Here is a 20,876-nt window from a genome sequence, read left to right as displayed (position 1 = left end):
GCTTCAATAGCCTTCAAGGGAGGCTAGAGGCAGGCACAACTCTGCTGATCGCTGCTATGTAGCAGAAATGGAGGTGTGCTGTGAGCGCCGACCACAGGGTGGCGCTCACAGCCACCGGTGATCAGTAACCATAGAGGTCTCCAGGACCTCTATGGTTAACATCCTGACGCATCGCCGACCCCCGATCATGTGACGGGGGTCGGCGATGACGTCATTTCCGGCCGCCCGGCCGGAAGTGGTAGTTAAATGCCGCTGTCTGCGATTGACAGCAGCATTTAACTAGTTAATAGGTGCGGGCAGATCGCGATTCTGCCCGCGCCTATTACGGGCACATGTCAGCTGTTCAAAACAGCTGACATGTCCCGGCTTTGATGCGGGCTCACCGCGGAGCCCTGCATCAAAGCAGGGGATCTGACCTCAGACGTACTATCCCGTCCGAGGTCAGATAAGGGTTAAAAATAAAAAAAAAAATAAAAAAACATAAAAGTTTAAATCACCCCCTTTCACCCAAATCAAAATAAAAATTAAACTTACACATATTTGGTAACGCTGTGTTCAGAATCACCCGACCTATCAATAAAAAATAAAAAAAGAATTAACCCGATCCCTAAACAGCATAGCGGGGAAAAAAAAATCAAAACACCAGAATTACTTTTTCTGGTTGCCGCGACATTGCATTAAAATGCAATAATGGGCGATAAAAAGATTGTATCTGCACAAAAGTGGTATCACTAAAAACGTCAGCTCGGCACGCAAAAAATAAGCCCTCACCTGATCCCAGATCATGAAAAATGGAGACGCTATAGGTCTCGGAAAATGGCGCAAATTTTTGGTGAGATTGCACTTTTGCAATTTCACTGCACATGGACTTTTTTTTTTCCCCCCATTTTCGAGTACACAATATGGTAAAACCAATGGTGTCTTGCAAATGTACGACTAGTCCCACAAAAAATAAGCCCTCACATGGCCATATTGACGGAAAAGTAAAAAAGTTATGGCTCTGGAAAGGAGGGGAGTGGAAAACAAAAAAATCTCCAGTCATGAAGGGGTTGATATAATCAAACAAGTCCCATTGTGTTGATAAAGGAGATTCTTAGACTTGTAGTTCTACTAACTGCTGAGCCCCGTCCTCTTTTAGAGGGGGGAGATGTGACACAGAGGCGGATAGCTGCACATAAGGCTAGGTTCCCATTGCGTTAGGGCAATCCGTTTAGCGCTAAGCGCTAGCGGATTGCGCTAACGCAATGTCTTTTGTGTGGTCGCGTTTAACATTCCCGCTCTCGCAGATCTGTGATAGCGAGGAACGGACCTCGGACGCGCCCCGGATGCTGCAAGCAGCGTCCGTGGCGCGCCACAAAAGAATGGCACATCGCTAGCGCGTGCCGAAAATGGCAGGCGCTAGCGATGCGCGTTCCCATTGCTGTTAATGGGTGCGCTAACGGACGCGTTGCACGGCATTAATTTCACCGTGCAACACTATCCGTTAGCGCTGTCCCATTAACGCAATGAGAACCTAGCCTAACTGTAAACCATCAGATGTAGGAGAGCTGAAGCGGTCATGTTGCCCTTTATGTGCTGTGTATTAGACCAGCAACCCCCGGGGTTATGTCAGAACATTGCAGAGGAGCATGATGGGACATTAGTACAAGACGTAATATGAGCAGAGGCGTCTGATGCCCAATAAATGTGGTATATAAGAAACCACAATAGTACGATTCCCCCAGATAACACACGACTCCCTCAGCTCTGCTACATCCATACTGATGCCGCCTCTGCTCTGCTACATCCATACTGATGCCGCCTCTGCTCTGCTACGTCCATACTGATGCCGCCTCTGCTCTGCTACGTCCATACTGATGCCGCCTCAGCTCTGCTACATCCATACTGATGCCGCCTCTGCTCTGCTACATCCATACTGATGCCGCCTCTGCTCTGCTACGTCCATACTGATGCCGCCTCTGCTCTGCTACGTCCATACTGATGCCGCCTCTGCTCTGCTACGTCCATACTGATGCCGCCTCAGCTCTGCTACATCCATACTGATGCCGCCTCTGCTCTGCTACGTCCATACTGATGCCGCCTCTGCTCTGCTACGTCCATACTGATGCCGCCTCTGCTCTGCTACGTCCATACTGATGCCGCCTCTGCTCTGCTACGTCCATACTGATGCCGCCTCTGCTCTGCTACATCCATACTGATGCCGCCTCTGCTCTGCTACGTCCATACTGATGCCGCCTCTGCTCTGCTACGTCCATACTGATGCCGCCTCAGCTCTGCTACATCCATACTGATGTCGCCTCAGCTCTGCTACATCCATACTGATGTCGCCTCTGCTCTGCTACGTCCATACTGATGCCGCCTCAGCTCTGCTACATCCATACTGATGTCGCCTCTGCTCTGCTACGTCCATACTGATGTCGCCTCAGCTCTGCTACATCCATACTGATGTCGCCTCTGCTCTGCTACGTCCATACTGATGCCGCCTCTGCTCTGCTACGTCCATACTGATGCCGCCTCAGCTCTGCTACATCCATACTGATGCCGCCTCTGCTCTGCTACATCCATACTGATGCCGCCTCTGCTCTGCTACGTCCATACTGATGCCGCCTCTGCTCTGCTACGTCCATACTGATGCCGCCTCTGCTCTGCTACGTCCATACTGATGCCGCCTCAGCTCTGCTACATCCATACTGATGCCGCCTCTGCTCTGCTACGTCCATACTGATGCCGCCTCTGCTCTGCTACGTCCATACTGATGCCGCCTCTGCTCTGCTACGTCCATACTGATGCCGCCTCTGCTCTGCTACGTCCATACTGATGCCGCCTCTGCTCTGCTACATCCATACTGATGCCGCCTCTGCTCTGCTACGTCCATACTGATGCCGCCTCTGCTCTGCTACGTCCATACTGATGCCGCCTCAGCTCTGCTACATCCATACTGATGTCGCCTCAGCTCTGCTACATCCATACTGATGTCGCCTCTGCTCTGCTACGTCCATACTGATGCCGCCTCAGCTCTGCTACATCCATACTGATGTCGCCTCTGCTCTGCTACATCCATACTGATGTCGCCTCTGCTCTGCTACGTCCATACTGATGCCGCCTCAGCTCTGCTACATCCATACTGATGCCGCCTCTGTTCTGCTACATCCATACTGCTGCCGCCTCTGCTCTGCTACATCCATACTGATGCCGCCTCTGTTCTGCTACATCCATACTGATGCCGCCTCTGCTCTGCTACATCCATACTGATGCCGCCTCTGCTCTGCTGCTTCCATACTGATGCCGCCTCTGTTCTGCTACATCCATACTGATGCCGCCTCTGCTCTGCTACATCCATACTGATGCCGCCTCTGCTCTGCTGCTTCCATACTGATGCCGCCTCTGTTCTGCTACATCCATACTGATGCCGCCTCTGTTCTGCTACATCCATACTGATGCCGCCTCTGCTCTGCTGCTTCCATACTGATGCCGCTTCTGCTCTGCAACATCCATACTGATGCCGCCTCTGCTCTGCTACATCCATACTGATGCCGCCTCTGCTCTGCTGCTTCCATACTGATGCCGCTTCTCTGCTGCTTCCATACTGATGCCGCCTCTGCTCTGCTGCTTCCATAATGATGCCGCCTCTGCTCTGTTACATCCATACTGATGCCGCCGCTGTCCGGTCTCCTAGTAACAATTTTGCACAAGTCTTGACACCTGGAGATCAGTCACATTGTGCAGTAATTCTGTGTTACATTTAGTAAGAACATTAGCTTCTCACTAGACTTCTAATGCACGGAGCCGATTTGCACCATCCACTAAGCTGCGGCTCTGCAGTGTGTGCTGGGACCTGTAGTTCAACTCAAGCTGCACAGCTATAAGCTAGTAAGTAACCCCTGCCCCAGAGACTGGGGGCTGCATATCCCACCTGTAGCTTCTAAAACTCCCAGCACAAAGTCTGCCTCCCATTCTAATAAGTAAAATAAGTTGTGCAGTCCGCCTTCCTTCCCCCACACTAGCTGCAGTGGACTGAGGAGTCAGACCAGACACACAGCACTGACCTGCTGGAGGTCACTCGGCAGACCAGGGAGCCTGGCTGCATCTGCAGTGAACCGGAGCAGCTCCTGCAAGGTGTTGAGGAACCACGTGACACAGGCAGGTCACATGACTCGTCCTGCAACATCTCCGCTCTGAAGACAGACTGAGCCGAGGTGGGTGGGTAGGCGAGCCGAGGTAGGTGGGTGGGCGGGCCGAGGTAGGTGGGTGGGCGGGCCGACCCCAGACTAAGAACCCGTACTAAAATTTAAAAAAAAAAAAAACACCTTGCTCGGGTGCCGCCCCCCCAGCATGCTGCTGCCCCAGGCACGTGCCCTCCAGTGCCTAATGGCAAATACGGCCCTGTTTGTACATGCAAATTTCAGGCTAAACTCATTAATTACCTGCAGGTGTTGCCCTGTTTCTGTTGTCTGCAAGATCAGGGGGTGTAACCTAATGGGCCTAGTCCCATATGGCAGCCCTCTTTCATTTTATTTTTATCACAATGAGTAAGGCGGCACGACCGTTGAAACGCATTTGATTTTAATGCACTTTAAGCCTGTGACCGTCACTGGTATGAATCACCCGTTTTTGTGTCTATGGATATGAAGATGGACTTTGGATTTATGTGCTTTTAACGAAAATGGACATCACCCACGCTGGACTTCTGTTTTTCCTTCAAACTATTTGCAGCACTGCATGATCCGTGCGCTGGGACTGAGAGGAGGTGAGCTGATCTCCGTTGCTTTTTCTTTCCTGACGCAATACAGGTCCTTCTCAAAAAATTAGCATATAGTGTTAAATTTCATTATTTACCATAATGTAATGATTACAATTAAACTTTCATATATTATAGATTCATTATCCACCAACTGAAATTTGTCAGGTCTTTTATTGTTTTAATACTGATGATTTTGGCATACAACTCCTGATAAGCCAAAAAACCTGTCTCAATAAATTAGCATATTTCACCCATCCAATCAAATAAAAGTGTTTTTTAATAACAAACAAAAAAACCAACAAATAATAATGTTCAGTTATGCACTCAATACTTGGTCGGGAATCCTTTGGCAGAAATGACTGCTTCAATGCGGCGTGGCATGGAGGCAATCAGCCTGTGACACTGCTGAGATGTTATGGAGGCCCAGGATGCTTCAATAGCGGCCTTAAGCTCATCCAGAGTGTTGGGTCTTGCGTCTCTCAACTTTCTCTTCACAATATCCCACAGATTCTCTATGGGGTTCAGGTCAGGAGAGTTGACAGGCCAATTGAGCACAGTAATACCATGGTCAGTAAACCATTTACCAGTGGTTTTGGCACTGTGAGCAGGTGCCAGGTCGTGCTGAAAAATGAAATCTTCATCTCCATAAAGCATTTCAGCCGATGGAAGCATGAAGTGCTCCAAAATCTCCTGATAGCTAGCTGCATTGACCCTGCCCTTGATGAAACACAGTGGACCAACACCAGCAGCTGACATGGCACCCCACACCATCACTGACTGTGGGTACTTGACACTGGACTTCAGGCATTTTGGCATTTCCTTCTCCCCAGTCTTCCTCCAGACTCTGGCACCTTGATTTCCGAATGACATGCAAAATTTGCTTTCATCAGAAAAAAGTACTTGGGACCACTTAGCAACAGTCCAGTGCTGCTTCTCTGTAGCTCAAAAGTGGCTTTACCTGGGGAATGCGGCACCTGTAGCCCATTTCCTGCACACGCCTGTGCACGGTGGCTCTGGATGTTTCCACACCAGACTCAGTCCACTGCTTCCTCAGGTTCCCCAAGGTCTGGAATCGGTCCTTCTCCACAATCTTCCTCAGGGTCCGGTCTCCTCTTCTCGTTGTACAGCGTTTTCTGCCACATTGTTTCCTTCCAACAGACTTACCATTGAGGTGCCTTGATACAGCACTCTGGGAACAGCCTATTTGTTGAGAAATTTCTTTCTGGGTCTTACCCTCTTGCTTGAGGGTGTCAATGATGGCCTTCTTGACATCTGTCAGGTCGCTAGTCTTACCCATGATGGGGGTTTTGAGTAATGAACCAGGCAGGGAGTTTATAAAAGCCTCAGGTATCTTTTGCATGTGTTTAGAGTTAATTAGTTGATTCAGAAGATTAGGGTAATAGGTCGTTTAGAGAACCTTTTCTTGATATGCTAATTTATTGAGACAGGTTTTTTGGGTTATCAGGAGTTGTATGCCAAAATCATCAGTATTAAAACAATAAAAGACCTGACAAATTTCAGTTGGTGGATAATGAATCTATAATATATGAAAGTTTAATTGTAATCATTACATTATGGTAAATAATGAAATTTAACGCTATATGCTAATTTTTTGAGAAGGACCTGTATAACCTCCCAGTTATCCCTGCTGCCTCATACCCAATACCCCTGTGCATAAAGCCCTAATAGACCATCCTATTTTGTGCTAATGGTCTCGCTTCTCAGCACCATTATAGAAAAACCTCACAGACATCTGGTGCACGCTCTGAATCTCCTCGCACATCAGACAATATCATAATAAGTGGACAAAACATAATAGTCCTCAAATGTCATTCCAGGGCTCTTTCTTCTCTCTCCCATTATATAGGAGAACACAGCGAGCCACTGTGAAACAACTTAAACCACTGCAAGAGAACAACAATTGCATTGTTACAGTCTAGTGGTGATACGCTGACACCTAGTGGCCACCAGAAGGACCTGTTTCTTCCTCTATACTATTATCCTCTCTTCCTAAACTTGAATTGCATTCCTGGTGACCCAAGGCAGAACTCTCGTAATATGATTTACTAGTAAGCGCTCTTGCTAGTTAGGGAAGGTACTAGAAGTATTTATACTCAATCCAACATACCGCACAATGGTTAATTCCGGGGTTAAGACGCCCAGATCAACCAAAACTAACAATCTAGCCAAGCAATCAGACCTGGACAAATCCTTAAAAAAGCCATACAACCCCAAGTGCTATTAAAACAAACTATCCATCCAATTCAGCACAAGAAGGAGAAACGGACAAAGATATGGAGAGCGACTGATATGGGCTCTACCGGCAAAGACCAACCTGCGACACATTGCTTCATTTAGCGAATCTTATCCAAGGCCTTAGAACCCATCGGAAAAGAATTACTACATATTAAACAAGAAATATCTCAACAAGGTCATAGACTGGAGAATCTAGAAAGTGCACAATCCACCTATGCGGAACGCTCCAATGCTATCCTATCCTGCATCAAAGCCCAGGAGGAACAAATACAATTTGTCCACTCCACACTAGAGGACCATGTAAATCGGGAACGCAGGAATAACATTCAGATAAAAGGAGTCTGTTGCCTTTGTCGCTTTAAATAGTGCTGCAATTGAGATAAACCATTCACTTCTATTGGAACAAGACCCTCAAGGTATTGAAATAATAAGAATTCATAGGGCACTTCGCACTAAACCGAAACAAGGTGACCCGCCTCAGGATGTACTGTGCAGATTCTTAGACTTTCTCGCCAAAGATTTGGTACTAAAACACGCACGAGAAGTGCAGGACATCAAATGTGAAGGTTCGCATCTCAAACTATTCCAAGACCTCTCAGCAATTACACTGAAGAAATGACTACTACTTAAGCCATTTACTGAAGCCGTTCTCCAGAAAAACTACAATAACGATGGCTATTCCCATTCGGGGTCCAGATTATTACTGAAGATAAAGGATTACAAGCCAGACCTTCAGCAGAAATTCGAAAGCTATGCAATGAGCTAAATATCTCCCTGGACCAGTACCCGGACACAGAAGACAAGTCGTAAAATCTCAAGATCAACCCCCACCAAAGATCTAGACACCTGAAGAACACACCTGCACCGGCGACAGAAGTAACTTGATGTGGGAAAAACATCCCCAGATGAACTTGTCAGAGTTTCGAACAGGATGTTGATCTTGCCTGTGAATACACTTAACAAAGAATTTTTTTATCTTTTTGCTTACCATTTGTGTGAAATTTAAATGTTGTTCTAAGAGCAATGTTCCAATTAACTGAAAATAGGTATTTCACTAAAAATAAGGAAAAAGTTGAGACTGAAACAAATTTGGGAGTCATCAAAGCCCAATCATTTTTTTAATACATTTTGCTATCTATGCTCATTCATGCTCAGCTGTCCAGTTCTGCACAGGGTCCTTCCAGTGGAAGTCATCCCAGTATAGATTGATGAAAAATTCATACACACAAAATATGATGGTGAAGCACAGATCTAGGGGCCTAAAGAAAATTAGGAGTCATAGAAGCCCCATAATTTTTTATAACAATTTTTGCATCTTGTACCTACAGGGGGCCAGTCTTCGTAGGATGCTACCCAGGGAATTCACATCAGATTTTGAAGCCAAAATATTCATTTCAGTAAAAATATGAAAATGCTGAAAAATACCAAAAATTTTAACCCTGGAAGACAATGAATTTTTTGGGGAAAAATGTATTGCCTTTTATTGTACACTGATAACAACAATTTGAATCATGGAAAGCAAAGAATTTTGTAGCTCCTTTCAAAAACCTCAGTAAGAGACATGTGGCCCTCATCAATTCACAATACCAGATTTCAAAGTAACTCAGGTTCCAGTTTATATGAAGCATAAAATTGTCTGACAGACCATCCTCATCCTCTGTTTGATGTTGTATACAGCATACGCAGCGGCAATTTCACAAATTAGGCTACTTTCACACATCAGTCCCTTGCCATCAGGCATTATCCGGCGGCAGGACGGATTGCTGGATCCGGCAAAATGAGTGAAGAAACTGATAAGAGAGAGAGAGACCCGGAATGGAAAATTTCATTTCTGGGCATGTGAAGATTGGAAAAACAGAATCCGTCGCCAGAATCCGTCTGGATCAGGCGCTGTCCGGTTTTTTGCTGGACACAAAAACGTTCATCTGTACGTTTTGTCCGGCCACCAGATCAGGAAGTTTTACCGGATCTGGCACAAAACAGAAGGCCATCCAGGGCAATCCAGCGATAATACATCCATAGAATGTAAGTCTGCAAGGACAGGGTCCTCTCCCCTCTGTACCAGTCTGTCATTGTAAACTTGTTTACTGTAAACGATATCTATAACTCTGTATGTAACCCCTTTCTCATGTACAGCACCATGGTGCTATATAAATAAATAACAATAATATTAAAAATAATAATAATAATACAAGTCTATGGGAAAAATATGGATCCGGCGGCATCGTTCGCCGGATCCGTTTTTTTCTCAATTCGCCGGATTGCGCCTGATGGCGAAAAACGGATGTGTGAAAGGGACCTTAGCCAGTCATACTGCTCTATTGCTGCAAATCCTGGCAGCTGTTCTTTGCCACAGAAGAACGGTTGAAGTGCCCACATAATATTTTAGAGATAAGAACACATTTTTCCAGGTAGCGTTTTTTACAAAATGTAGCAAAATGAAATGTAGGGCCTGGGAGTCATCCTGGTATACATTGACTAGGGATTAGATCTCTCCATCAGAAAATGAAATGTTATCACCTACGCAAATGCAGAAAGCAAACTGACCAGAAAATCTCAAGCTCTCCGCCTTATTCACATTGTGATCATCTCTATTATCCTCCCCATTTACTGCATTCCATACTCTTCTTCATCTCTCTCCATATTGTTGTCAGTTTTATGTGCCCAAGAAAATGCATACTCTAGTCTGTTTGGGTAGAAACTGGACTCGAACATGTCCAAGTTCAATACAATAGATGCTGTACTATATTTTGCAAATAATTGCACACAATAATTCATTGAATAATTTGAATTTACATTGTCTCCAATTGCACCATTGACAGCAGCAGTTAAAGCCATGGACCTTACATATATTTTATGACCCTTCCATTTGATTCAATGTTTTGCAAAGATGCATGACTGTGTTTTTTTTTTTAGTGGTTAGACGACTCTTATATGCTGCCTCCACAGCGTCTGCAATAAATATTCCCCCATACCCACTACCAATAGGGAACAGCAATATTTCAAATGTCACCCAGGACTTAGGCTTTATATTTTACAACAGCACAGCCTTCTCAATGTAAAAGGTTATTATTCCAGCAATGATGAAATTAATTTATACACCTGAGATGTCCGGACATACAAATTGCCATCACCATAACCATCGATAGAACTGTCAAGCACTGTTCACCTTCCTACACCAACATCATTCACAACATCATTTACTCCCAAATTGATAGCAGAAGAAGCAGTTTTCTTTCCAGAGTATTTGCTGGATAGACATCGGCTCTTCTTTTTAGTGGTGACTCCACCACCATCATAATCTTGGGACATCAATTTCCCTGCACCACAATTTTCTTCCCATTCATCGACAGCATTATCCATGACTGGGCAACAGTTGTTCCTAAGTGGAAAATACCCCTAGCTTGTTATGATTTGGTCTGGTTAAGAGTGGTCATATCACTTGCAGTGCCCCTACCAATTTAGCTCAGAACGCCATCAACACAGCTTGGCATTAGAATCGTGTCCTCCATCTCTTTGAAATCATCAGGAATAAGTTTTTCTTCTGAAATATATACCTTGATGGGTTAAATAAACAGAGTTCAAATCAATGGAATTTAAATTCTACTTTGAGAAAGATTAGGTATTCAGGGGGTGGAGGAGGTGGACTGTACAGAACACTGACTCAAACTGACAGTGTTGTTGTTAGAGGTAACATCATCCTGTTGTGACTAAGATGTATGATATAACTTATACAGTGGGAGAAAAAGTATTTAGTCACCGACCAATTGTGCAAGTTCTCCCACTTAAAAAGATGAGAGAGGCCTGTAATTGACATCATAGGTAGACCACAACCATGAAAGTCAAAATTAGAAAACAAATCCAGAAAATCACTTTGTCCGATTTGGCAAGATTTATTTTGGAAATTATGGTGGAAAATAAGTATTTGGTCATTAACAATAATTCATCTCAGTATTTTTTATATGTAAGTCTTCAGTTGATTAGCACACACTGTTGGTGATATGTTGGCCCATTCTTCCATGCAGTGATGTTAGAGCAGTGATGTTTAGAGCAGTGATGTTTTGGGCCTGTTCCTGGGCAACACGGACTTTCAACTTCCTCCAAAGGTTTTCTATGGGATTGGGATCTGGAGACTGGCTAAGCCACTCCAGGACCTTCATATGCTTCTTACCAAGCCACTCCTTCGTCCCTGGCAATGTGCTTGGGATCATTATCATGATGAAAGACCCATCCACATTTCATCTTTAATGCCCCTGCTAAAGGAAGGAGGTTTGCACTCAAAATCTCATGAAACATGGTCCGATTAATTCTTTCATGTACACTGATCAGTAGTCCTGGTCCCTTTTGCCAATGGAAGGAGGTTTGCACTCAAAATCTCACGAAACATGGCCCATTAATTCTTTCATGTACACTGATCAGTAGTCCTGGTCCCTTTGCAGAGAAACATCCCCAAAGCATGATGTTACCACCCCCATGCTTCACAGTCGGTATGGTGTTTTTTGGATGAAACTTAGCATTCTGTCTCCTCCAAACACGATGAGTTTTGTTTCTACCAAACAGTTCTACTTTGGTTTCATCAGACCATATTACATTCTCTGAATACTCTTCGGGATAATCCAAGTGCTCTCTAGCAAGCTTCAGACAGGCCCGGACATGAACTGGCTTAAGCAGGGGGACACGTCTGGCAATGCAGGATCTGAGTCCCTGGCGGCATAGTGTGTTACTGATGGTAGCCTTTGTTAGAGTTGTCTCAGCTCTATGCAGGTCATTCAGTAGGTCCCCTGTGTGGTTCTTGGATTTTTGCTCATCGTTCTTGTGCTCATTTTGACCCTACGGGGTGAGATCTCATGTGGAGCCCCAGATCGAGGGAGATTATCAGTGGTCTAGTATATTTAGTATATCCCTCAACAAGAAGATCGTTGGGTACAGCCGGGACCAGCTGCTTGGAAAGCATCACCAAACCAGGGATTCAAGCTTGAGGAGGATAATTTGCATATTCCTGGTGCCTTCTGGGAAAAGCGAAGAGTCTCCCTCAACAAGAAGATCGTTGGGTACAGCCGGGACCAGCTGCTTGGAAAGCATCACCAAACCAGGGATTCAAGCTTGAGGAGGATAATTTGCATATTCCAGGTACCTTCTGGGAAAAGCGAAGAGTCTCCCTAAACAAGAAGATCGTTGGGTACAGCCGGGACCAGCTGCTTTGAAAGCATCACCAAACCAGGGATTCAAGCTTGAGGAGGATAATTTGCATATTCCAGGTGCCTTCTGGGAAAAGCGAACAGTCTCCCTCAACAAGAAGATCGTTGGGTACAGCCGGGACCAGCTGCTTGGAAAGCATCACCAAACCAGGGATTCAAGCTTGAGGAGGATAATTTGCATATTCCTGGTGCCTTCTGGGAAAAGCGAAGAGTCTCCCTCAACAAGAAGATCGTTGGGTACAGCCGGGACCAGCTGCTTGGAAAGCATCACCAAACCAGGGATTCAAGCTTGAGGAGGATAATTTGCATATTCCAGGTGCCTTCTGGGAAAAGCGAAGAGTCTCCCTTAACAAGAAGATCGTTGGGTACAGCCGGGACCAGCTGCTTGGAAAGCATCACCAAACCAGGGATTCAAGCTTGAGGAGGATAATTTGCATATTCCAGGTGCCTTCTGGGAAAAGCGAAGAGTCTCTCTCAACAAGAAGATCGTTGGGTACAGCCGGGACCAGCTGCTTGGAAAGCATCACCAAACCAAGGATTCAAGCTTGAGGAGGATAATTTGCATATTCCAGGTGCCTTCTGGGAAAAGCAAAGAGTCTCCCTCAACAAGAAGATCGTTGGGTACAGCCGGGAACAGCTGCTTGGAAAGCATCACCAAACCAGCGCACGAATTATTGCCTGTAGGACATTATTGCAAGAAAGCTTGGCTGAGTAGATTACACAAGAAGGAAAACACACAGCAAGACAGCAGGATCTAGGAGCAACATGGCAGATGTGACAACCTACATGGTGAGCTGCAGCATGTGCTACATGTTCACAGATCGACCAGAAGAAGAATCCAATTTCACCTGTCAGAAGTGTAGACTAGTGGCCCTTTTAGAAGAAAAGGTGCGGGGTCTGGAAGAAAGAATAGCAACTTTGAAACTCATCAAAGAGAATGAAGACTTCCTAGACAGAACAGAAGCATCTCTACTGGTCACAGAAGGTGAAAAAAGTGTCAGAGAACCTCCAAAAGCAGATGAGTGGAAGCATGTGACCAAAAGAAGCAAGAAGACCATGGAGAAATCACCAACCACACAACTGAAGAACCGATATCAAATCTTTGTAGAGGATGAAGGTGGCACACCTAAGGATGAAGCAATACCAGCAAAAAAGAAAAGGGCACACAGCAACAAGTGACAGCAAAAAGTACAGCCAAGAAGCAACGAAGAGTAGTGGTGGTGGGAGACTCACTACTGAGAGGCACAGAAGCAGCCATCTGCAGACCGGACATAACCGCAAGAGACGTATGCTGCCTTCCAGGTGCGATGATCAAGGATGTGACCGATAGGATACTAAAGCTCTTCAGCTCCAAGGACGTCCACCCATTTCTTCTGATACATGTTGGCACCAATGACATGGCAAGGAAGGACCTACCGACAATCTGCAAGGACTTTGAAGAGTTGGGGAAGAAAGTAAAGGAACTGGATGCACAGGTAGTTTTTTCTTCTATCCTTCCAGTAGACGGGCATGGCACCAGGAGATGGAACAGGATCCTTGATGCGAACAACTGGCTAAGACGATGGTGCAGACAACAAGGATTCGGATTCCTGGACCTGGACGGAATCAAGTGTGAATTACTTGTACGATGGACTCCTCGCCAGAGACGGACTACACCTCAACAAACCTGGGAAGCACACATTCGCCAGAAGACTCGCTACACTCATCAGGAGGGCATTAAACTAGAAGAAGAGGGGATGGGAAGAAAAACATTAGACTCAAACAAAGAAGACCCAGGAAAACATACTCAGAAGGGAGGTAAGAACATTTCTAAAACAATCCACAGCGAGGAGATTGGAACAAAACAAAATCCTCTAAACTGCATGCTCGCAAACGCCAGAAGCCTGACAAACAAGATGGAAGAACTAGAAGCCGAAATATGTACAGGTAACTTTGACATAGTGGGAATAACCGAGACATGGTTAGATGAAAGCTATGACTGGGCAGTTAACTTACAGGGTTACAGTCTGTTTAGAAAGGATCGTAAAAATCGGAGAGGAGGAGGGGTTTGTCTCTATGTAAAGTCTTGTCTAAAGTCCACTTTAAGGGAGGATATTAGCGAAGGGAATGAGGATGTCGAGTCCATATGGGTCGAAATTCATGGAGGGAAAAATGGTAACAAAATTCTCATTGGGGTCTTTTACAAACCCCCAAATATAACAGAAACCATGGAAAGTCTACTTCTAAAGCAGATAGATGAAGCTGCAACCCATCATGAGGTCCTGGTTATGGGGACTTTAACTACCCGGATATTAACTGGGAAACAGAAACCTTTGAAACCCATAAAGGCAACAGGTTTCTGCTAATAACCAAGAAAAATTATCTTTCACAATTGGTGCAGAATCCAACCAGAGGAGCAGCGCTTTTAGACCTAATACTATCTAATAGACCTGACAGAATAACAAATCTGCAGGTGGTCGGGCACCTAGGAAATAGCGACCACAATATTGTACATTTTCACCTGTCTTTCACTAGGGGGACTTGTCAGGGAGTCACAAAAACACTGAACTTTAGGAAGGCAAAGTTTGACCAGCTTAGAGATGCCCTTAATCTGGTAGACTGGGACAATATCCTCAGAAATAAGAATACAGATAATAAATGGAAAATGTTTAAAAACATCCTAAATAGGCACTGTAAGCGGTTTATACCTTGTGGGAATAAAAGGACTAGAAATAGGAAAAACCCAATGTGGCTAAACAAAGAAGTAAGACAGGCAATTAACAGTAAAAAGAAAGCATTTGCACTACTAAAGCAGGATGGCACCATTGAAGCTCTAAAAAACTATAGGGAGAAAAATACTTTATCTAAAAAACTAATTAAAGCTGCCAAAAAGGAAACAGAGAAGCACATTGCTAAGGAGAGTAAAACTAATACCAAACTGTTCTTCAACTATATCAATAGTAAAAGAATAAAAACTGAAAATGTAGGCCCCTTAAAAAATAGTGAGGAAAGAATGGTTGTAGATGACGAGGAAAAAGCTAACATATTAAACACCTTCTTCTCCATGGTATTCACGGTGGAAAATGAAATGCTAGGTGAAATCCCAAGAAACAATGAAAACCCTATATTAAGGGTCACCAATCTAACCCAAGAAGAGGTGCGAAACCGGCTAAATAAGATTAAAATAGATAAATCTCCGGGTCCGGATGGCATACAGCCACGAGTACTAAGAGAACTAAGTAATGTAATAGATAAACCATTAATTCTTATTTTTAGGGACTCTATAGCGACGGGGTCTGTTCCGCAGGACTGGCGCATAGCAAATGTGGTGCCAATATTCAAAAAGGGCTCTAAAAGTGAACCTGGAAATTATAGGCCAGTAAGTCTAACCTCTATTGTTGGTAAAATATTTGAAGGGTTTCTGAGGGACGTAGCTCCTGTCAAACCAATCTAATCAGTTGTTATGAAGAGGTAAGCTATAGGCTGGACCACGATTTTTCCAAAGCGTTTGATACCGTGCCGCACAAGAGGTTGGTACACAAAATGAGAATGCTTGGTCTGGGGGAAAATGTGTGTAAATGGGTTAGTAACTGGCTTAGTGATAGAAAGCAGAGGGTGGTTATAAATGGTATAGTCTCTAACTGGGTTGCTGTGACCAGTGGGGTACCGCAGGGGTCAGTATTGGGACCTGTTCTCTTCAGCATATTCATTAATGATCTGGTAGAAGGTTTACACAGTAAAATATCGATATTTGCAGATGATACAAAACTATGTAAAGCAGTTAATACAAGAGAAGATAATATTCTGCTACAGATGGATCTGGATAAGTTGGAAACTTGGGCTGAAAGGTGGCAGATGAGGTTTAACAATGATAAATGTAAGGTTATACACATGGGAAGAAGGAATCAATATCACCATTACACACTGAACGGGAAACCACTGGGTAAATCTGACAGGGAGAAGGACTTGGGGATCCTAGTTAATGATAAACTTACCTGGAGCAGCCAGTGCCAGGCAGCAGCTGCCAAGGCAAACAGGATCATGGGGTGCATTAAAAGAGGTCTGGATACACATGATTAGAGCATTATACTGCCTCTGTACAAATCCCTAGTTAGACCGCACATGGAGTACTGTGTCCAGTTTTGGGCACCGGTGCTCAGGAAGGATATAATGGAACTAGAGAGAGTACAAAGGAGGGCAACAAAATTAATAAAGGGGATGGGAGAACTACAATACCCAGATAGATTAGCGAAATTAGGATTATTTAGTCTAGAAAAAAGACGACTGAGGGGCGATCTAATAACCATGTATAAGTATATAAGGGGACAATACAAATATCTCGCTGAGGATCTGTTTATACCAAGGAAGGTGATGGGCACAAGGGGGCATTCTTTGCGTCTGGAGGAGAAAAGGTTTTTCCACCAACATAGAAGAGGATTCTTTACTGTTAGGGCAGTGAGAATCTGGAATTGCTTGCCTGAGGAGGTGGTGATGGCGAACTCAGTCGAGGGGTTCAAGAGAGGCCTGAATGTCTTCCTGGAGCAGAACAATATTGTAACATACAATTATTAGGTTCTGTAGAAGGACGTAGATCTGGGTATTTATTATGATAGAATATAGGCTGAACAGGATGGACAAATGTCTTTTTTTGGCCTTACTAACTATGTTACTGTGTTACTATGTTACTATCTTCCATTTTCATTGATAAAACTTTTCATTGATAACAAGTTCAAACAGGTGCTATTACTACAGGTAATGAGTGAAGGACAGAGTAGCCTCTTAAAGAAGAAGTTACAGGTTTGTGAGAGACAGAAATTTTGCTTGTTTATAGGTGACCAAATACTTATTTTCCACCATCCCATAGTTTGTAAGCTTGCGAGCAGGGCCCTCACTCCTCCTGGTATCTGTTTTGAACTGTATTTCTGTTATGATGTAATGTTTATTGTCTGTACAAGTCCCCTCTATAATTTGTAAAGCGCTGCGGAATATGTTGGCGCTATATAAATAAAATTATTATTATTATTTATTATAATGAGCAAAATAAATCTTCACAAATCAGACAAGGTGATTTTCTGGATTTGGTTTCTCATTTTGAATCTCATAGTTGTTGTCTACCTATGATGTCAATTACAGTCCTCTCTCATATTTTCATTTTGGAGAACTTGCACAATTGGTTGTTGACTAAATACTTTTTTCCCACTGCATATCACTCTCCCTATACTTCATTTACTTCATTCCCACTGATGGGCTTGCCAGAGGCAAAGGAGGGCAATTGTTATCTATATGCTACTGCTACTACTATTGCTAGTGCCAGCAGTGCCACTGTTGTTTCTATTGTTAGTGACTCTGATTATTTTAGCTGTAGTATGTGTTCTTTCCCGCTAACACTGCTATGTCTATTGCCAAGATTTATTTTTTGTGTACCATTGGACACAATTATAAATTTTACAAAAAAGTTTAAAAACCTTGCGAAGTGAGTCAGAAATGCTTGGTAAGATGCACGTGACAGCTAAAATGCCTAATACAGCAGCTCATCCAAAGTAAAGGTATGTATGGTGTCTACTTGTCTCCAGTTGGCAAATGTAAACAGTTGTGCTAAAACAGACCTGCACAGTGTAATGTCTAGATCTGGTGTAGTAATGTGTCTTTTGAGTTTTTGATAAGCTAATCTAATCCAACACGCCAAGGAGGACAGTGTACCAACAAATTCCAGAGACTAATATTCATAATTTGTATGTTCTTTAGAACTGCAGTAGTACACTATGCTTTCATTTAGGCTATCCTGACCTTTTACCCACAACCTGTCAAAACCAATAAAAGTCTACTGATTTCCCTTATTCTCATCTTTTAGTGCATGTGCACACAATGGGCCTGATACATCAAAGTTGTAAAATTTAGAAGTTCAAAAGCTGCACTTAAAGGGACACTGTCACCTGAATTTGGAGGGAACAATCTTCAGCCATAGAGGCGGGTTTTCGGGTGTTTGATTCACCCTTTCCTTACCCGCTGGCTGCATGCTGGCCGAAATATTGGATTGAAGTTCATTCTCTGTCCTCCGTAGCACACGCCTGCGCAAGGCAAGATTACCTTGCGCAGGCGTGTACTACGGAGGACAGAGAATGAACTTCAATCCAATATTGCAGCCAGCATGCAGCCAGCGGGTAAGGAAAGGGTGAATCAAAACACCCGAAAACCCCGCCTCTATGGCTGAAGATTGTTCCCTCCAAATTCAGGTGAGTGTCCCTTTAAATTTCGTAACTTTTGCTGTCTTCATGCCAGTTACTCCCAGCTCCAACAAAATATGTCGAGCTGAGGCGGGACAGGGGTGTGGTGACCGCTGGTCATCAAACTCATAATGAGAGGCAGCATTTACTATACCACAAATCTTACTACAGCAGTTCTGAAGTAGGATATGTGGCGAGAGGTGTCCGAGAGGTGTCCGACACTCCTGATTCATGAAGAGTCTTATGAATCTTGATTATCTGGGTGATGCCATCATCAGCAATGTGTGAAATGGCACCGGGATTTTTAACATGTGAATCAAGTTGCAAATTGTTCAAATGTGCTGTGACCTGCGAATTTCAGAAAATTCAACTGAGTTGATTCACAACAACTTCCTTCAATCTCTATATACAGTACATGACATAAAACAGACTGCAGTTTCAGTGGTCACCATGCTGTGGCATGGAAAACGGTTCAAATAGGAAAATTTATAGTTAGAATTTGTTGCTTTTACACAATTTATAAAACCACTCTTAAATATTGCTTACCCTTTTTCCTAAAAATATTTGTTTTATGTATTTATTGTTGTGTTTATTTTTACTAGACCTTACAGAAGTACAATCTCAGTCCTTGGTTCCAGGTGATGTCATTGTTTTGGAAGGAAACAAACTTTTCTTGCCATGTGATGCCATTTTAATCAGTGGAGGGTGTACTGTCAATGAAGCAATGTTAACTGGTATGGATATTTCATTATTGTCTCCATTTTTTTTAAATGATCTGATATTTGATTGTTGAGATTTTACACAGTAATTCCTTTAAGTTTTTGTAAGGGTATATTTCTGGACAGTTGAGCCAAGATTGTTGACGTTTGGGGTTTAAGATGTCTTTTTACACTATACAGTTTACAGGAAAAACACACAAGCGCTATCTCCTCAATGTAAAGGTACCGTCACACTTAGCGACGCTGCAGCGATACCGACAACGATCCGGATCGCTGCAGCATCGCTGTTTGGTCGCTGGAGAGCTGTCACACAGACCGCTCTCCAGCAACCAACGATGCCGGTAACCAGGGTAAACATCGGGTAACTAAGCGCAGGGCCGCGCTTAGTAACCCGATGTTTACCCTGGTTACCATCCTAAAAGTAAAAAAAACAAACACTACATACTTACCTACAGCCGTCTGTCCTCCAGCGCTGTGCTCTGCACTCCTCCTGTACTGACTGTGAGCACAGCGGCCGGAAAGCAGAGCGGTGATGTCACCGCTCTGCTTTCCGGCTGACCGACGCTCACAGCCAGTACAGGAGGAGTGCAGAGCACAGCGCCGGGGACAGATAGCTGTAGGTAAGTATGTAGTGTTTGGTTTTTTTACTTTTAGGATGGTAACCAGGGTAAACATCGGGTTACTAAGCGCGGCCCTGCGCTTAGTTACCCGATGTTTACCCTGGTTACCAGTGAAGACATCGCTGAATCGGTGTCACACACGCCGATTCAGCGATGTCTGCGGGCAGTCCAGCGACCAAATAAAGTTCTGCACTTACTTCCCCGACCAGCGACAGCACAGCAGGGGCCTGATCGCTGCTGCCTGTCACACTGGACGATATCGCTAGCGAGGACGCTGCAACGTCACGGATCGCTAGCGATATCGTCTAGTGTGACGGTACCTTTACCCTCAGCAGCTGGAATCAAGACAGATAGGTGCCAAAACTGTTGTATAATGTAAACAATGATGATAGTGAAGCTGAAACCGCTCAAGCGTGGTTTCAGCTTCACTATATAGTTTACATTTCTTAGGGCTTTTTATGGGGCACCATAAGGTGTGCTGACCCACTGCTATTACTTCAAAGAAATTTGAGAGGAGCAGAAAAAATCAGACTTCATTTCTTAGTTACCCCACTTTAGCTTCATTTTTTACAAGTGATCCAATGATATTTGTTGAAATGAAAGGTGTAAATGTGTTTTGCATTGATTTACTTTTATTCACTTTGTATTTGTCTCTAATGTGCAAGTATGTGAAACTGTTGTATATTTATACACAGGAGCAAGAAAATTAATTTACATATAACTTAAAAAATATTCCTTTAAATTTAATTTCAAGGTGAAAGTGTCCCTGTGACGAAGACACCACTCCCAAATATTGACAATTCCATTCCTTGGATGGCACACTGTGGTGATGACTACAAAAAGCATGTTCTTTTTTGTGGAACTGAGGTCATCCAGACCAAAAGAAACAGTCAAGATCTTGTAAAAGCTGTGGTCCTACAGACTGGTGGGTGTTTTTGCTTGTCACATATGTATATTGTTTAACAGCTGCCAACAGAGGTTATATATTTTTAACAATCACTACGATAGATTAATAGGGTGGTGTTAAAAGTTAACCCCAGCAGTCATCTATAATCTATGATAGAATTTGGGAGCAGATGTTCAATTAATCTACTATGCCACCACAGGGAAAATGGAAGGAATGACACAGGGAGGAATTA

At 43.9% G+C, this 20,876-nt stretch overlaps 1 protein-coding gene across 1 annotated transcript in view; it reads left to right on the top strand.

The window, feature by feature from the left end:
* The window catches only part of LOC138638114 (probable cation-transporting ATPase 13A4), a 385,556-nt gene that overhangs the window by 130,467 nt on the left and 234,213 nt on the right, over positions 1-20,876 (top strand). The window contains exons 9-10 of the mRNA XM_069727134.1: positions 19,001-19,132; positions 20,492-20,662. Of these exons, the coding sequence (XP_069583235.1) occupies positions 19,001-19,132; positions 20,492-20,662 (303 nt within the window). The remainder of the gene's footprint in view (positions 1-19,000; positions 19,133-20,491; positions 20,663-20,876) is intronic.

This window comes from Ranitomeya imitator, chromosome 5, assembly GCF_032444005.1.
Source record: "Ranitomeya imitator isolate aRanImi1 chromosome 5, aRanImi1.pri, whole genome shotgun sequence".
Taxonomy (NCBI): Eukaryota; Metazoa; Chordata; class Amphibia; order Anura; family Dendrobatidae; genus Ranitomeya; species Ranitomeya imitator.
The sequence above is the reverse complement of the archived record's forward strand: the minus strand, read 5'-3'. Positions and strand labels throughout refer to the sequence as shown.